The sequence below is a fragment of the Natrix helvetica genome, assembly GCF_964273705.1.
Source record: "Natrix helvetica genome assembly, chromosome: 1".
In the NCBI taxonomy this organism is placed as follows: Eukaryota; Metazoa; Chordata; class Lepidosauria; order Squamata; family Natricidae; genus Natrix; species Natrix helvetica.
Window position 1 is genome coordinate 262,061,098 of NC_138548.1, and position 19,241 is coordinate 262,080,338.

The following is a 19,241-nucleotide window of genomic DNA, read 5'->3' on the forward strand; positions in this document are numbered from 1 at the left end:
GTAACTTTGTATGGTCACTAAATGAACTGTTGTAAGGTGCGGACTACCCGTATTTTGATCTGCAATGGTTCCTCAATCTCACTAAGCTAGTTCTTTGCTGCTGTTTTATGGCTACCTGGATTTTTGTAACTGAGAACTTGTAGCCCTATGAGTGGAAAATTAATGGGTTAGTTCATTATTGACTTTGATCTTTTTCTCCTTTTATACCCTATGGTACAATTTAAAAAGAGATTAAAGAGTGCTTTCCTGAGAATTGAAACACAGTGCCTAACTTTTGGCAATAAATCTGGTAAAGAATTCCATGCATTCTTTATAACATGTTTGACCCTTCGTTTTCAACCTGGGTCTACGCAGCATCTGTTTCTGCAGGGTCCCAAACTTTTGAATTGTTCTCAAAGCCTCACAACTTATTTTGTCGCTACAGAGGGCATCTACTTTGCATTGTTAAGCCACAGATTTTGCCCAAACCATCTACATCTGCTCAACATTTAGGGTCATCTCAGGCTACCAGAAGATGGCAAGAAAGCTGTGCAGACAACTCTTAACATTTTGCTGCCATCTAGTGATAAGATGTACTTTGCAGAATTGGCCTGCTAGTTTTAGAGTGATATGTGCCTTTTAATTGAAGGCTCTGTCTCTAACTCCAGGGTACACATAGTTCTGTGAAACCAGCACAGTCAGATAAAAACATTACTTTAAAAAAAAACAGGTCTTTACTTAGTTATACATGCATATTTTTCTTTACATCTGACCAATTGCCTCATACTTCAAAATTACATAGAAAAAGTATGTGCCCCTTGTCTTCTAGCATGGGATTGTATTTATGGAAAGAGCCTGAAAAAAAGAGGAACAGTTCTAGTCTCAATTCCAGGATGCATTAGAATCCTTCCCCTTCATGGACACATCTTCTTTTTTTTTTTACTGAAGTACTTTACTGAAAATGAAGAGTAAAAAATGAATCAAAGAGCAAAGAAAATCAAAGAAAGAAAAGAGATAAGAACCAGTGTGAGTTGAATGTGACAACCTTTTGGAAGCAACTTAAAATAAATAAATGAAAAAAGATGGTATATTGAAATTGATTGGTTAGTCACTAACCTGACATTGAAGGATATGTCGTCCATGGAGAAATGTAAGTTAAGCTGGCTGGATACAATATACTCCACCCTGCTATCATTTGCTAGCTTGTGGTAGATAGGAGGTTAATTGCACACTGATTATCTAGACTCGTCGCAATTAATGAAGCAGTTCTCTTAAATGTATGTGGATCAGTCATGGAGGTACTCTTGCACAGTTTTCAATTAACTTTCTAGTCCAGCTACAAGGAACAAAGGTCCAGTGAAGGGAGATGGGAAAACCAGATTTGGCACCGAGAAATTTACTTACCTTGGGGCCACTGGGCAATGCATCAGTAGACAGTAATTTGACTGCATAATGTATTTTGTGTATCTGTATCTCTTTATATACATTTTACAGGAGATTATGTGGTGATGGCAGTCTATTTTGATTTAAGCAGAAGGATGGGCTATTTCACCATTCAAACCTATATCCCCTGCACGCTCATTGTAGTGCTCTCCTGGGTTTCTTTCTGGATTAATAAGGATGCTGTACCAGCCAGAACATCTTTGGGTAGGTCATTGCTTCTTTATCTTTTTAGTAGTCATAAAACGTCTATAACAATGTGTTAGCTTATACTAATTGCATAGATGCGTAGATCCAATGTGAGATACATTTAGATTGCTGCTTTAAAGCTTTTGCCCTATTAAAATCTAGAGAAGCACAATATAATGCTCTCATTGGAATTCTCCAAATTGGTTCCAAGAAGCTCAAAACGTTATTACTTTCAGATCAGCAGAATAGAAATGAGAACATTTGTAGCTTTGTTTCTCTCTATCCTTTTCCTAGCCTTGCTTTTTCAAAACATATGTTTTCACTTATAAGCAATGGGAGGACATTATTTTGCCTGGGCCAGTAGAATTTTAAGTCAAAAGCATGGTATGAGATGTTTAATATCCTTAGGTTCCCTCCCCCATTTTATTTCTTGGCTAACGTTTTTGTGATTTAACAAGATTTCCAAATTAGGTTTCCCAACTCTGAAAAGAATCAGTCTTGTGGGTTGGAAAGAGCCTGGATCCGATATAATATTCCCCTATTCCACACAAGCCATGCCCTAATTGGGCTACCCTTACAGAATAGCAATATCTTAATTATAGTAGCTATTTTTTTCTATCTGTTATAATTTGTGTGTCTCTGTGCGTGCCTTTGAGTTAGTTTTTGACTCCTGGCAACTACCTGGACAAATCCTTGCAGTGTTCTTGGTAAGTTTTTTTGGGAAATAATTTGCCCTTGTCTGGTTCCTAAGGCTAAGAGAAAGTGACTTGGCCCAATGTCACCCAGGTAGTTTTGTACTTAAGATGGGACTAGAACTTGTTGTCTCCCGGTTTCTAACCTGATCCCTTTCACCTTTCACTACACCAAACTGGCTCTCCAATGTACATTACCCAAAATTATATTCAAGAGCATTGTATACAACATTGACAGACTTAACGATAGTTTAAACTGGGGAAACTGTGAGCATCCTAATTCAAGCCAAGTCCAAAAATTCTAGAAAATCCCTGGAAGCCTGCCATTCAGACAAATCGTCCATCAGAAGCCACATAAACAACATCTATTACTATTCAAAAATGACAATCAAAAAGCCAAAAGTAAACAAAGACACGGAAACACCAGCTCTCCAGCAATCAGCATCCAGATGAGAAGAGGTTAACACCAGAATTAACACTAGAGCAACAATCAAGAAGTAAATAATACTTCAGTCAAGGAACTGCTAACTCAGACAAACAAGCTAACAGTAAATTATAACCTAATCCAGGAACCCCTAAAATCCCTCTCAATTACCCTGAGAGGGCAAGCCACTAGCATATAAAATGAGTGCAAACCCCACTCCCTTGTAGCACTGATGTTGTTACTTAGTTTGGTAATGAAATCTCTACAAGAAAACATCCAAGCTCACAGAGCACCAAGAACCCAACAAGATGGTTACAATCAGATTTCACTGCCTCTGTATGCCTTAATTTGCTCATTCAATAAACGATATGATTCACTTTATCTGTGGTTATAGTATATTGTCAACATCTAATACTTGACCAATATAGTAAAACAGAAGATGTGGTATTAAAACCTGATCTTCATCTAAAAAAGTAAACATATCCCCTTTCTTTCAGAGGTTATTGTGTGCAATATATATTTATATCTTTGTGAACATATTTTGGAGCAGATATGATTGAGATGTTTATATATACCATGCATAGATTTGAAGGAAACATGGCTGTCTGGAAGCTCAAACAATATTTGCTAAGGGAGAACATTTTAATTTTCTCCCTTAGCCATGATTATGATGATTGTTTAGTTTGTTCTGAAGTATTGAGACCCCACTTGGTCATCTTTCCCACAAAAAAAAGCATGGATATATCATGGTTTATGTATGACATTGTCATAATTTTAGACAGCTGGATTACTGAATCATCAATTAATATTATGACTCTCATAAATCTTAGATACTAAGGGCTTCCCCACTAAAGAGTGGAATTGAATGGTTCACATTAGCACTACTCACGGAGAAAAAAAATTGTGATAGGATCATGGGATTCTGCTGGCTAATCATACGCTTTTATTTCTACTGCTTATGTTTGGAACCAGTATGACTAAGTTGGTATAGGTGTGTGGGATCTTCCATATGAAGCAGAATCTTGAATCAATCAGTAGATTGGGACTGCACTCTTTTTAAGTGCTGCAAAACCCACGTTTGCTGTACATTGTAGCTGGTCCATATGTCATTAAGGAGGCGTAAGTCAGCTTGGTATGAATTGATGTATTCTTTACCTATGTTTTAAGAAGGTTCATCTGAATACCTCTATTTTTAGTTAAAAATATAGTTACAAAGGCAATATTCTCTTTGTAAATGTCATGGGTTAGAACAAAAAGTCAGAGAGAGATTCTTCATTCAGCCAAGTGGACCTGGTAGTTTATCTAGCCATAACAAGGATTCTAACTACGTTTACTTGAATGCAGAATGAACATCTTCGTGCCAGCTTTAAAAATAATAATTTCAGAAGATTGTGGGTAAAGTTCATGAAGATCATGAGTGAAACAATATGATAGACAATACAAGAAGGTTTACCTTCTCACCCTCCTTGTGTATTTGAACTAATGAAGGAAAACTTCTGAAAGGGATTAGTAACTCATGACTTATTGTCAGAGAAGAATATTCTATCTTTGAAACCTTTCCTTGATTCAGAATGTATCTAAGCCTTTCCATAGCTGGACATATAGTCCAGAAGTACAATTTGTTTCTGAGATACATAGAACAGAAACCAGTGCCTAAAAACAGAAAGAGAGAAATGTGGCTTGAAATTTGAAATCAGTTGACTCTACCGAAACTGTACTGTCCAATGTTCTGAAACTCCACCATGTCTTTGAGCTATTCCTTTTGTAAAGTGGATGTCAAATATTAATAGATGTTTAAGATAGAATGAGTTTTAGTTTCCACCAAAAGCATTGATGTAATTTAAAATGCATATATTACTCATACTTGTTCCCAAGTCTGAACCAGTTATACTTTTTTTTTTTTTTTTTACCAAAAATTGTGGATGTTTATGTTAGGGAAAAAGGAACTATGATTGCCATAGGGCAGTGATGGCTTACCTTTTTCTGGTCGCGTGCTGAAAGCACCCGCATGCATGTGTGACAGTGCATGCGTGTGTCCACACCCATAATGCACAATGTACATGTGACACCCACATGCCCCACCTCCTGTGTGCTCAACCCCCTGTGCTTCCCCCAACCCCGTGCATGCAAGTGCGACCTCCCCCTGCGTGACCCCCACCCACATGCATTCACGCATGACCCCCATGCCCAATTTTGGGCCTAGTAGACCTCCCTGCAACCTCCTGGGACAAAAAACGGGCTGCAGGAGGCGCACACACATGCACGGTGGAGTTGAGCTGGGGCAACGAGGGCTTAGTGTGCTGGGGCAAGAGAGGGCTTAGTGTGCCACCTGTGGCACACATGCCATACGTGGCCATCACAGCCATAGGGCACAGGCAATATCCATTTGTCAGTATATATATATATATATATATATATATATATATATATATATATGTATATGTATATGTATATGTATATGTATATGTATATGTATATGTATATGTATATGTATATGTATATGTATATGTATATGTATATGTATATGTATATGTATATGTATATGTATATGTATATGTATATGTATATGTATATGTATATGTATATGTATATGTATATATATTTGGGTAGAATACAAATTGTTTCTTGTATTCTCAGCAATACAGCAAAGAAGATTGATGAAGGCTTTCCTCCCCCCCCCCCCGAAGGTTGGGGTGTGTGAAGACAAAGGAGATGTGGGATGCTTTAAAGTAGTAGCTGTTCCAACCTATAAATGCTCATTTTATATAAATGTTCACATTGAGGGAGTTCTACAGTTCACACTTTACCCAGACAAGAGCTTTATGGGTTCACAAGATAAATTCCATCGTTTTAAAATGCCCATAGTTACTTTATGCTATCTAGATATTTCAGGACCATTCATTTTCTCAAAGGACAGAAGGACGAAGCCAAGCTATTCACTTCTTGCCAGCTGGGTAATAAACAGCATAAATTAGCAATTAACTATTTCAGTTAAAAGCCACCTTCCAGATAGTGTAGGATTAGCTGCTCACAAAATGGACCTGAATAGAATTTGCTTCCCCCCCCCACTAATCCTTGTTTTTCTAGCTATATGTTATTGCATTTGGCTGACTAGAACTAGGGCTTTGTTGTAGAAATTGTCCACAAATTAATTACATTCAGGATGAATCAGAGAGGAGGAGACACTAAAGACATCTGCGAGTACCCAAAAACAAATAATGATTTGTTGAGTTTTACTCCATTCTCCCTTTCACAGTTCATGGTATAGGCATATTATAGCAAACATTCTTGAGGCATTAACATCATGGATAACGTTCACAAGGGAGACTGATTAAAAGGGATCTGAGCAATATAAGTTGCAGATCTGAATAAGCATAACAAAGCAAGCAGGCAACTGTACTGTTTTCTTGTTATCCTTTGGGAGATCAACATTGAAGGATCCTCTCAATAAACATTTATTTAGATCTGTTTATTTAATTGAAACATGCTGCAGGTTGGATCCAAAGAATTCCAAAGCTAAGTACAATGAATCGGTTTTCTTATTTTTCTGAACTTTCTGAACATGAAGCCGTTCTATTTTTGGCAATGGTTTTTTTTTTAATTGTATGAAAATTCATACATCTTTTTCTACACACTTATACAAATATGTCCCTTTTATGTGCAGATTCCTCTACATTGTGTATGTGTAGTTTTTGGCATATCCACCTTTATTATCTGAATGTACATGTGCACTGAGAGTCAGTGTTGTGCAGTAGATAAAGTCTTGGAATTTAATTTCTTTGGAATTTGACCCCAATTTCTAGTCCCTCATCAGTCAAGCTACCCTTAGTCACAGAAGCTTATCAGGTGATCTTGGGTCAGCCATCTTGATCCTTTAAAGAGAGAGAAAGAGAAAACAGGTGTGCTTGCGACCTGCGGGATCGCATCCTACCCCATACTTCCCTGCGACCAATTCGCTCTCACAGAGAGGGACACCTCCAGGTGCCGTCCACTAAGCAGTGCCAGCAGGTGGCGCCCAGGAGTAGGGCCTTCTCTGTGATGGGCCCAGCCCTCTGGAATGACCTCCCCCCCGACATTAGGACTATCACTAATCTCCGCTCCTTCCGCAAGAAACTCAAGACCCACCTGTTCCAACTAGCTGGCCTGGCTTAACTACAACTCTATTCTCTAATCCTCCTGGCAATTTTTTAAATTTTAGGGTAGTTTTTTAAGGTTATTTTAATCCTATTATTATTGTATTATTTTATGAAATGTAATATTGTTGTTATGAGTTTTTATACCTCCTCCACGTAACATGTAATATATATCTTTGATTGTACGCCGCCCCGAGTCCCTTCGAGGAGAGGGAGCGGCTTATAAATCTAATAAAATGAAAATGAAATGAAAAATCAAATGACTTTATTTCTGTTTCCATCTCTGTCTGCTGCATGTCCTGCTTTGACAAGCATGGGGAATTCTCTACTTATGCAACAATACATTCTCTGTACTTTCCTGTCTGTTTCTGTTTTCTCACTAGGTATTACAACTGTCCTGACAATGACCACTCTCAGTACCATTGCTCGCAAATCTCTTCCCAAAGTCTCTTACGTGACAGCAATGGATCTCTTTGTATCAGTTTGCTTCATTTTTGTTTTTTCTGCACTGGTGGAGTATGGGACTCTTCATTATTTTGTTAGTAACAGAAAGCCAAGCAAGGATAAAGACAAAAAGAAGAAAAATCCTGTATGTATTTTATTGCAATATTACAAGCCCTGATTTTAACCATGTTTTCCAGAAATGAACCCTTTCGTTCATTCATTCTTTTCTTTAGCTATATCAAACAGAAAGTGTGTATAGAAAATCTGCTTTATAAGCAGGCAAGAGTAGGAATGTAAATGGCAGATCTTCTTAGTATCCAATGTAGAACAAAGATAGAAAGAACATAGATGGAGATCCAGAAGAAATGGGAATGGGGGAATCCTTTACATAGCAAATTGAAGAGAGAGGGGGGAGGAGGGAGAGGGGGGAGGCAGGGAGGGGGGGAGAGGGAGGTAGGGACAGACAAACAGACAGATAGACAGATGGACAGATAGGAAATGATGAGACAAGTCAAAAGCATAAGAGTGCATTCATTTTCTACTGACCCCAACTTCAGTGCTCCTCAAATGTTGTGGAACAAACAGATAGATCATGCCAGAATTGCACTCTGCAATTTTTCTTAGGACCAATCTGAAAGAGTTTCCTCACTTATTCTCTTTATGACTGTCTCAGAATCTTCAGTTTGTATTAACAGATTAAAAGGGGGGTACTTTGCATAGGCTGCCCATTATAACATTGTATATCATTTCTTTGAATGTATGTCAGTGGAAACCTGTTGCCTTTAGATATTGTTCTTCAAGTCCTGCATTTCTAAGCATAAAAAATTATTTTTTGGAAAAGATAAGGTTTGTAGATCTAGACATCAGGGGGCTTCAACATCCCCCCCAATATAGATCTTGTTAACCCTGAAAGTGTAGAATTAACTAACTAAGGTTGGGCAAAAGACTGTAGAGTGCACATGTTACAAATGTTAATTTTAAAAAATGGTATGTCTTTTCTTGTCTATTTCTGCCTGTTTATCACCCTTCCTTTGTTTTAATGGTCAAAATTATCTCCCTGTTTTTCTTTTTATTTTCAGTTGTTTATCATTTGTGTGTTTTATTAACACAATGTACTTGTCCTCTTGTTAAAAATTACACATTTGTTAGTGAGTTTATATGTGCTTATCTGCTTCAAGGGTTCATTCCATGTTAAAACAATTAAGCAAGCTCACCAGCAAATATTGAGTCCAATCTGTCACTGTTGGATCACTAAATGTATGCATGGAGCTATTCTTCAGATGCCAGGCAGAACAAGTTTAATTTCCATAGACTTTTACAAACTTTTGTAAAGAAGATGGCAGTCTATAGTCAATGACATCTAAATCATTACAGAAAAAAATCTGTATGATGTCAGAAAGAGCTCTAACTTGAGAGGAAAATAACTAAAGTGAAATTCTCTCACCCCTATGAAAGCTCCAATGCTATCACTTTTCTGACAGCAGAGTTCTGGCACAAGAGATATAAATATGGATGGACTAAGAATGGAAGATTTTAGACTAGTTGAGCCTCCAGTTCCCAAGAATATCTCTGGCCAGGAAACAAAGAAACCAGGCTAGACCTAATCTAATGTATTCATCTCCATTGCAAACAATGAGAGGAAAATTGTTATTATTTACTAGTATTATTTTAACAGCAGGAAGGGTAATAAAGACTGCTGTTTCATAGAAGAAAGAGACTTGCTCTTTCATGGTTTTGTTTGTGTCTGTTTCCTTTTTTTAAAAAATAAACAGCTTCAAAGTCACTGCTCAAAATACAAGGTAATGTTTTTATATAAATAAGATTTTCTTCTTTCTTCAACCCATGTTGTGAACTGCAATGTAGAAAGACAGTGGATTGAGGAAGAAAAACAAAAGGGATGGGTGAGGAAGCAAGGACAGTGCGTAGAAATCTGATCACGTGTGCTTTTCTACTACTAAATGCTTGCAGACAAATCATAACTTCCTTAGTTTTAGAAACAGCTTAAATTGGAATTCCAAAATGTGTAATTTTGATTCTTTTTTACATACATTCTTGCTTAGTATATTTTAAATCCTTTTTCTGTTGTTTTCTTTTAACATGCTATAGTTTCAAATAGAATCTTTAATTTAAACTACTTTTTGTCTCCTTTTCCCCTCTCCTTCTTTTCTTTAATTTAAAAATTCTGATTTTTTTTTTTTCTGTCTACAAAACCAAAGCTTCTTCGGATGTTTTCATTCAAGGTATAATATTTTTGGAATAGAAATCCACTGCATGTGACTGCTGAACTGAACAATTAGAGCTTCACTAGAGGTTTATAAAATAATTTGTGCATTCTACTTGAAACGGCCTGATGGTGGAGTAGAATGGATAATATTTAGAAATGAACATCAAGATGATTCAGCAGCCCAGACACTAATTCACTGCTCTTTTGAACTTATGCTAAGTTCAAAGGATTTGAATATTTGGATCCGCATGCATGAAGAGATCCTCGTAGAATATCCAAAACATCTATATTACTCTTTCACTCTTCTTAAATTATCCATGGGATGCAATCCAGTGTGATAACCACACAGAAATACACCATAAATTATTTTAGAATTCATTTCTAAGCCTTTGTGATATCTTCTGAAGATTTGCTAGACAGAAATCTTTCAAAGATGTAAACTCTTGGATGCCATTGGATGATCTTATAATTATTTTTACATATGCCAGCAGAGTTTTGAAGACTATAACATGCTTATATTCATTACTGTCACTAGCTCTCAAAATCCAGAACGGAAAATACATGGTAGCTGTATATCATTGTTGAATATGAAATAGAATTCTGAAATAGATAACTTTTTAAATATTCCAGTAACAGATTTAATGAAATGATCCTAATACATCTGAAATATTTTTCTGTGTCCAGCCTTTATTTTAATATTTTTTTTTAAAAAAAAACATTTTAAAACATTTTTTTTAAAAAACCTTTCATATGCTATCTGCTGGTTTCAAGCAGTTTTTTCTCCTCAAAAATATTTATCAGTAAAATGTGATTGAAGTGATTGAACATATACAGCTGCCATATTTTGTCATGAGGAAGCTTTCAGCTAGTGAACAGTTGTCAAATGAAAACTGCATGTTATAGAAATGCTCAGTTTCAAAGATCATTACAAGCATCACCTAACCTATGTACAAATAATTCATATGGTAGTATTCCACTTCTCAATAACCAATTTAAGCTTATTTCACTATGTAGAAATACAAAGCATCATTTTCAAATTTATGGGGAAACAAATATGACCACTTTCCTCTATTGAACAGTCATGTTATAGCTAACAAGGGAAACAAATCATGGCGTTCCTATGGCTTAGTTCTTGTTTGGAATTAAGTCCTGCTGCGTGGCTGCTGTTCAGTAACATTTGGATTTAAGGTATAAGTGTTGGATTGTGCCTTTCCATCAATTCAAAATGATGACTTCATCATCGTAGTAGCAAACCAGAACTTTAGCAAGCTGGTCATGTGCCTGTTCCGTAGAGCTACTAGTTGCTTCGCACCAATTAGCTGAACTTTTTATAACAAAGCGACAACCGTTCATCATTGCCCTTTTTCCTTCTTGCCCCTTATGTATCTCAGGCACCAACCATTGATATCCGTCCAAGGTCAGCGACGATTCAAATGAACAATGCGACACACCTCCAAGAGCGGGATGAAGAGTATGGCTATGAGTGTCTTGATGGCAAGGACTGTGCAAGTTTTTTCTGCTGCTTTGAGGATTGCCGAACAGGAGCTTGGCGGCATGGAAGGATACATATTCGCATTGCCAAAATGGACTCCTATGCCCGCATATTCTTCCCCACGGCCTTCTGTTTGTTTAATCTGGTCTACTGGGTATCTTACCTTTACCTTTAAACAAGCAGAAAGGAAGTTGATGACATGAGCCTTATTGTTGGAATTTTATTAGAATATTGGTTTCCTGTATGAATTCACTTCAGTGCCATGATCTAGTGGCTTTGGTGCATATGAGGGGACTTAAAATAAACATATGGACTATCCTGCAGGCAGGAGCCATCCCATTCTCTTCTGCCCCAGGGAATGCACTGCACATGTATCATTGTCCATGCATAGCATTCCTTGATCTAAGAAGGGAATGGCTCAGCCCTGGTCTGTTGAGCATCAAAGTTTCATGAACTTTTCAATTTTATAACATGCTTTGAAGTGATCTGAATCCTTTAGTGCCATAACTCAGTAAATACCAACCATCAGATCATTTGTTGAAGGCTACTATAACACTATTATGACCTGGATGATATCATTCTTCATTTTAAGTGCTATGATCCAACAAAGAGCCAGGATCGTATTGAAGGCCACGTGAATCTGAGAGGAACCAAGAGGAGAGGATCCACACCAATTCTCAAGCTTTGAGTGTCACCATTTCAATTATATACGACAGCAGGTACAATCTGAGGTAAATGCTGTCTTGTGCATTAGCACTAACTACAAATGTGTGATATCTTTTGTCCTCTGTAGGCTTTTCTTTTTGGAAGAGTCATCTTTCACTTCAGATCAATGAAACTAGTCAGTGGGGAGAAGGCAGCTTTTCTTCTCACCCAAATTTTAAAAAAAGGAACTGCTGGGTGTCCTTCCTTATAGCACATGTACAAACGTTGTAAATATTTCACTAGCTTGTAGCACTTGGGTCTAGTGCATGAAGATTTTTGGGGTGGGTGGATGGGCAAAACGAATGAAGCAAAGATTTCCATATATACAACTATCTTTTATTTTAGATCCCCTGCTTTGCTGAAAACTGTGGAGTAACCATTGCCTTCTTTTTATTTGTCTGGCAGAAATCCCTTCTCCCTCATGCATGGCAGATTTGAACAGGCAGCACTTTTTTTTTGATGTTACACAGATGTTAAACAATTGAACAGAACACACACTGGTCCATGGACAGACTAAACCTGAATGACCAAAATTCTGTAATTTTGCTCCCAGTGTTAGTTCCTCATTTTCAACAGCAATTAGGATGGCAATTACTATATATATGACATATACAGTGTGTGTGTGTGTGTGTGTGTGTGTGTGTGTGTGTGTGTGTGTGCAGGAAGCATCTCCTCGCCTACTTTGAATACTGATGATTGCTAGGATGCTTTTGCTGAGATGCACAAACTATCTGAAATGAACCAGGCTGAATGTAGCTCTGGCTTTTTTTTTACAGACAGCTGTTGGTATGTTTTCATTTGAAACTGTAGACCTGCAGTTCACCATGCATTAGTGTGATGATGTTTGTGCTTCCTTTCTTTTTGTCATGCTTTGGGTCCCTTGTTATGATAAAGGTCTCCACAGTTGGCACGCAAGCTAAAGACAACCAAAATAAACGAACAGTCCAAAATGAGAAAATAATCCATCATAGTATGGGGGTGCTCCAGCTACAACTCAAACCACCTAGATAATTCTTGAAACTCATCAAGCTATAGCAACTGAATTTGAAATATTCATGCAGTGCTCAGTTATGCAATCTTTAGCACATGTAAATATTTCTGACATGTTTATGGTCACAACTGGCAAATATCAAATAGGTTTGCAGACAGGAATGAAGAATAATCTATGTGTATATTATCACTGCAAAATCAATGATAGCTAATACAGTTCTAAGGAGTTCTAAGTTTCCCAATGTCTGTATACTTTTGAAAATAAACATGCATAGAAAGGAATAACTGATTGCTGATCAATTGTTCCTTATTTAATGTACTTGAAAGAAGGAAATGCACTTACCCATGGTTTTTTTTTTCCAATAAAATTGCTGCATTCAATATCACTGTTGTCTTTGAGTGTAACTTCACTAATAACAAGCACATACACTATGTTTGTTCAGAAATTTAGAAATAAAATTAACATATTAACAGAGTTGCAAGGTACATCATGGGCCATCTAATCCAATCCTCTGCCAAAGCAGGAGACCCTACACCATTTCTTACAAATGGCAATCCAGTCTCTTCTTGAAAGCTTCCTGTGATGAAACTCCCACAACTTTGGAAGGCAACTTCTGTTCCATTGATTAATTGTTCTCACTGTCAGAAAATTTATCCTTATTTCTAGGTTGAATCTCTCGTTAATCAGTTTCCATAAAATGAAACAGTGTATGCAACAAACATTTATGGATTATGCATACATTGGTTCATCTCATCAATAAATCTTTTACAAAGTTTTTTGAAAGCTTTAGTTCTAGTCCCCTTCTTCAAAATATCAGTTGATCAAAGAACACTTAACTTAACTTAACTTAACTTAACTTAACTTTATTCAATTTCTAGACCGCCCCTCTCTCAGAAGAGACTCGCTGTTTGACTTTACTTGTTCAACGCTTAGGTTTCTAAAATACAGTGCATTTCTTCTTCTATTATCTGCAGACTTATTTATATGTAAGGCTATGCCCTACGATGATCAGCATCTAAGTAAAGTTCAGAATATCTATGGGGATTTCTCAATCATCTAGGCCATGATTGCTTGGACAAGCATGTCTTTTGGACAAGCAAAGGTGCTTGTCCAAAAGACAACTGGACTTTCTTGGTTTTTTTTCCCTTTGAAAACATTTCACTTCTCATCCAAGAAGCTTCTTCAATTCATAATAAAAATCCAGTGCTTAAAGTATAATAATAAATTATACTCTGTAAATGAAGTGAATGGTAGAAAAAAAACACAGCTAAGGTTTAATGGAAAATAATGTGGATGAACGTGGCTAGTATGTGGGCTTACAGTGTTTTCCGTACCACTTTTGAAAAATGTCCAATGGTTTTAGATTCAGGATCCTGTAATCATTATAGACAAAATACTGAAAAGGGAGTCCACTTAACATCATAGATATAAAGATAGCATTGTTTGTACTGTATGTTCTCTGTTTCAGCCATTCCCTACTTCAGTTAAAAGTTATGTAAGTTATAGTCAACCTTTCTTGAAGACACTAGTCAATCTTGTCTGGGAGTCATACAGAATATGCTAAGTTGTGCAAGGTAAAGGTAAAAGTAACAACAGCACCAAGAAATTTTGGACATTTCAGAAGCTCTCTTCCAAAATGCTCCATTAGAAAAAAAAGGGTTCAATGACAGGGAGATGGGCCACTAGGAAATCAAGAGGAAAAAGGTCCTTGGGGTTGGAAATTTAGAATGTGCTTAATTAGATTCATAATTTCCAGCCTTATGTCAATCATCAGAAATCAGGAGCCAGAGCAGTTTAAATGAATACAGATTCATTGCATGCTAACACTCATTACAAGTGTCAAAGCAAATTAATGGTAGACAACGGCCAACTGAACTCAAGTAGGTTGGAGTTAGATCTCTTGTGGGTGCAAAGACACTTGAGATTGATGACAGGGTTGACCCTTCCCTTGGGTTCAACCTGGTCATCTTCTACACCTGATTACACACATTACACAACTTTTGAAATTTATTGATGTATTATTTGGTATTCATTTTTAACTAAACATTTTTTTTAAAAAATAAAGTATACATATTACATGTAAGAAAACTGCTTACTGTATTCTGAAACCAAAATATTTGGAGATAGATGCAATAAAGTATACTTTATTGGACAGCTTACAATAATTATTGGGCTTCTTGCCAGCAAACAGCAGAAGAGAGAGCCCTGAGCAAAGCACTTCCTCCAATTATATATGTTTGCTTAATTACATTTGAAACAGAAAGATAAAAGGCATAATGCAATTATACTGCGACCCTGTCTTTGGATTGCTTCTAAGCTATTGAAATGACTTCCCTGTTGTATTTCACACTTGCAATAGTCTTCCTGGGATTATTAATATGTACACTAAATAACATTGTTTACTATGCTGTCTCTTATTACACCCTCCTGTTCCTCCTCCCTAGAAGGACAGCTCTCTTATTTATGTAAAAGTAACCTCTGGACCACAGCCATAATACTAGGAATTGGGTTACACAAATATACTGCTGCTGATTAACTTCATGAAGAAAGAGTTGCATGTGTTTAACATGATTGAATATTACTATATCACCACAAACAGAAGGCAAAATATGTATCTAATGTATCAATAGCCTTTGGATAAAATCTTGTATATTTATGACAAAAATATATATTCTCCTTTCACTGATTTTTAGTTCCTAGAATAATGGCCACGATGAAAAGGAATAGACAATTTCATTTGCAGCAAGATGGGCAGCAAACAAATGTAATAAATAAATAAATAAACAAGTAAACAAATTCACATACATTTGCTGAAGGGATCTAATACAATGGTAGTCACAGAATGGTCACAAGATGTTGCCTTTTTTATTTTATCATACGAAGCAGAATACCTAATGTTGTTTATTTACCTCAGCAAACTTTAAAGCAGGAACAGGGAACGAGAGTTTCATTTGTCAAAAACGATTAGGTTCAGAGGAGACTCCATACCAGTATACTAACAAAGGAGAAAACTGAATTTACTATCCTTTCTTGAAGAATTTCAGATGAAGTAAATACAGTCGACAGAAAAATCCAATAGCTCAAGTTATCAATTCTCTACTAGGAAACTTGGCCCCATCTTTTGCCTTGACAGGCTTTCAGTGAAAATCAAGGGTTTATACCTGTAATTTTATACCTGCTTTCCTGATGAATTACAAAAGTTATCCTGAGGCCTACCAATTATTTTGTTACTTGATTGTATGCTGACTTCTAGGATGATTTAAAAATATACTGCACAATATAACTACTCAGCTTTTCTGCTTTGAGAGATGATTGGATGAATATGGGACTTCCTGCTGGCTAGACTATACCTTGCCTGCTACGAGCAATTTTCTCATGTTTAACTCCAGTACAGTTCAATTTTTGTTGAAACAGAAATCTGAGTAACTTTAAAGTCTCCCAATGTTCTCCAAATCTTATTATATGTAGGCTGTTTCTCAACGTTGTAAACAAAATAATATAGAAAAAAATGAATAGTAGGGATAGGAATAAGGCTAGAGGTAGAGATGGTAGAAGCTAATTTGATGGCCTCTGAGATTTCACCATATGGTGGCCTTTTGTGTAGAACATAGACTTTAAACTGAAAAGTGCTCTGGACTTTCCATTATGGGAAAGCTGTACATGGAGAAATCTTATGTGAATAGTTCTGGTCCTTATGAAGGATGCGTGCAAATGTTGAATTGGAATCCCTTTTCAATCCAACTATAAGCAAAGTTTCCCTAAATTGTTGTTTGTACAGGGTTTGTCTCCTAGAACAGAGGTCTCCCATTTCCAGTCCATGGACTGGTACCAGTCTGCAACCCGTTGGGAACCAGGCCACATAAGCGGTGGGCAAACATGAGAACTCTTTGCGTATGAGCAGGATTAGGTTTCGTGAACTAAACCATCCCATCCCCCTCCCACTGTCAGCCACCACTGCCAGTCAGCAGAGCCAAAAAGGTAGGGGGACTGCTGTTTTAGAGATTTGTTTTGATTGATACTACATGTTTATACATTTTCTGGATTCACAACTACACTGAACTAACCAAATAAGCTGGAACCACATTTGGACACCCCCCCCCCAAAAAAAACCCTCAAATGAGTAGCAAAATCTATAACCCATTAAGCTCAGTGTTTAATGTGAATGTAGTTTATTTGTGTTTTTTTTTAAACCAAATCTGGTTAAGTGTACTGTGCATATGATAGAGATTATACTATATATTTGTCAGGGATATGATTTATTGGAGGCACAAACATACTATTTTCTTGATAATGTAGAAACATCATCCTTAACTTTCCATATGCAACGGCATGATGGACACTTGGACCATATGGAGAAAGGAGAGCTGCATTGCAGATTAGAGATCTCAAGTTCATCATCCATTGAAGAAGCAACTGAGATTCATTGTTTCATGGTTTTGTGAAGCTGCCAAACTACACATAGCCAAAAATCCATTCACTGAAACATATAAATGAAATCACAGGACACTGTTCCAACTATATCCATGTGTTCCATTATATAGAAAACACAATGAAAAAGAGGCATAGTACTCACCCTAAACATGAGTATAAAATAACCTTGAATTATTTTACTAAAATAAAATAAATACTGATTTTTGAATCTTAAAATGTTTGTATTGCCCTCCTAGGGACCATCCAAATTTCCACTCTGCTACTACAGAACTTTTTCCTATAGCAACAGATTTCTTAGGATGAGTTTCCATATTTTTGTTTTTAAATTCATTTCTATCAGGCTACACGACTATATTTGTAAGTATCTATTATTACATAACTAGAACAGGCATTTTTGAAACTCATAATCCTTGCCAGAATCCATATCATGTTCTATTCCAGTTCTTAAACAATGGAAAAACACTTTGAGCAAACTAAGGACAGTGTTTCAGAGTTGCAGGTTTCCATGATAAAGCTCAATTTATTTTAGCACAAAATACACATCGATGGCTGTCTACTAAGTCAAGTTAGCAAGGTTTCAAGCATGGATCAGAGCATTATGAAACAGCCCTTTGTGAATTTCCAAATATCTCATTAATTCTTTCTCTTTTAAGAGATCATCTAAGATGGAACGAAGAAAGGACAAACGACGGAATAGAATTGAGGAATATATTCCTTCCTGAAAACACAGAAATTGGATGTATTGCTTACCATAAAATCTGTTTATTGCCGTCAATGTTTTATACAACTTTGTTTAGCTCCCAGTGAAATGTGACCTCTGTTCACCTTGAAACATTACATACAACAAGTGTGCTCAAGGGAAAGTCATCTGTAGGCTAGCTTTACAATATTCTGATAAAACCTGAAATGTTTACTACCTATGAAAGTTCTTTTTCATGTATTTGAAGAAAACAATAACTTCTCCAAGCCTGTAAAGTTAGCCTACAGATAATTTCCCTTGAGCACACTTATTGTATGTTGTGGCAATGTTGCAAGGTGAATAGAGAACATGCTTCAGTGGAAGCTAATGCAGATCAACTATATGACAACTGTATGCATATTTTGGTAAATAGATAATAGGTATCTTTTTTCACTGATCTAGGGCTATGAGGATTATTTTTTAGAATCAGTTGCCCTTGTTTGCAATATTATTTTTATATACTTTTTGTATAATGAAGGTGTGCGGTGGCTCAGTGGCTTGTCGATCAGACAGGTCGGCAGTTGAATCCCTAGCGCCACATAATGGAGGAAGCTCCCATTACTTTTCCCAGCTTCTGCCAACCTAGTAGTTTGAAAGCATGTAAAAAATGCAAGTAGAAAAATAGGAATCACGTTTGGTGGAAAGGTAACAGTGTTCTGTGCGTCTTCAGCATTTAGTCATGCTGGTCACATGACCACAGAGACGTTTTTGGACAGTGTTGGCTCTTTGGCTTTAAAACGGAGATGAGCACTCCCCCTAGAGTTGGGAACAACTAGCACATATGTGCGAAGGGAACCTTTACATTTACTGTATAATTATCAAATATTCAGCAAATCTTAATCCAAGGACCTCTTCTAGTCTTCATTTAAATTCTGGTTTACTTATTCCAAGATATTCATCAGCTTTCTATATTTTTTTCACTGTTTTGTTTGTTTTTTGTTTTTGTTTGTTTGTTTGTTTTATTGGGTTTATATGCCGCCCTTCTCCCAAAGGACTCAGGGTGGCATATAGCATTAAAAAACACATATTACAAAAGTTAAAAGGAAATTAGAAACAATCCAAAAAACAAACCCAATTAATATAACACTAACATTTTAAAAATTAGATAAAATTAGATAAACTTAACTGAGTGATTTCAAACAATCAAACATTTGCATTTTGATTTTTTTTAGAGATCTCAATGGATATCTTGAGCATACGACTGGATATTTTGAGCAGCCTTCCTCCCTAACTTGCTCTCAAGGGAACATATACTTTCCAACAGCAATACACATTTTATACAATGAATCCAGTCCCTGGCATTTCCAGCAGGACTGATCAAATTCAAGCAGTTTCCTCTGATTTTGTCATTTTGAAAG

The 19,241-nt window shown here is 36.5% G+C and overlaps 1 protein-coding gene across 2 annotated transcripts in view; it reads left to right on the top strand.

Moving 5' to 3' along the window:
- Positions 1–13,092, top strand: part of GABRG2 (gamma-aminobutyric acid type A receptor subunit gamma2) — an 81,127-nt gene extending 68,035 nt beyond the window's left edge. The window contains exons 7-10 of one of the 2 annotated variants that reach the window (XM_081934818.1): positions 1,474–1,626; positions 7,241–7,446; positions 9,518–9,541; positions 10,917–13,092. In XM_081934818.1, coding sequence (XP_081790944.1) covers positions 1,474–1,626; positions 7,241–7,446; positions 9,518–9,541; positions 10,917–11,192 — 659 coding nt within the window. In that variant the 3' untranslated portion in view covers positions 11,193–13,092. The remainder of the gene's footprint in view (positions 1–1,473; positions 1,627–7,240; positions 7,447–9,517; positions 9,542–10,916) is intronic. The other variant, XM_081934819.1, reaches the window with a different exon arrangement.
- Positions 13,093–19,241: the final 6,149 nt, after the last annotated feature.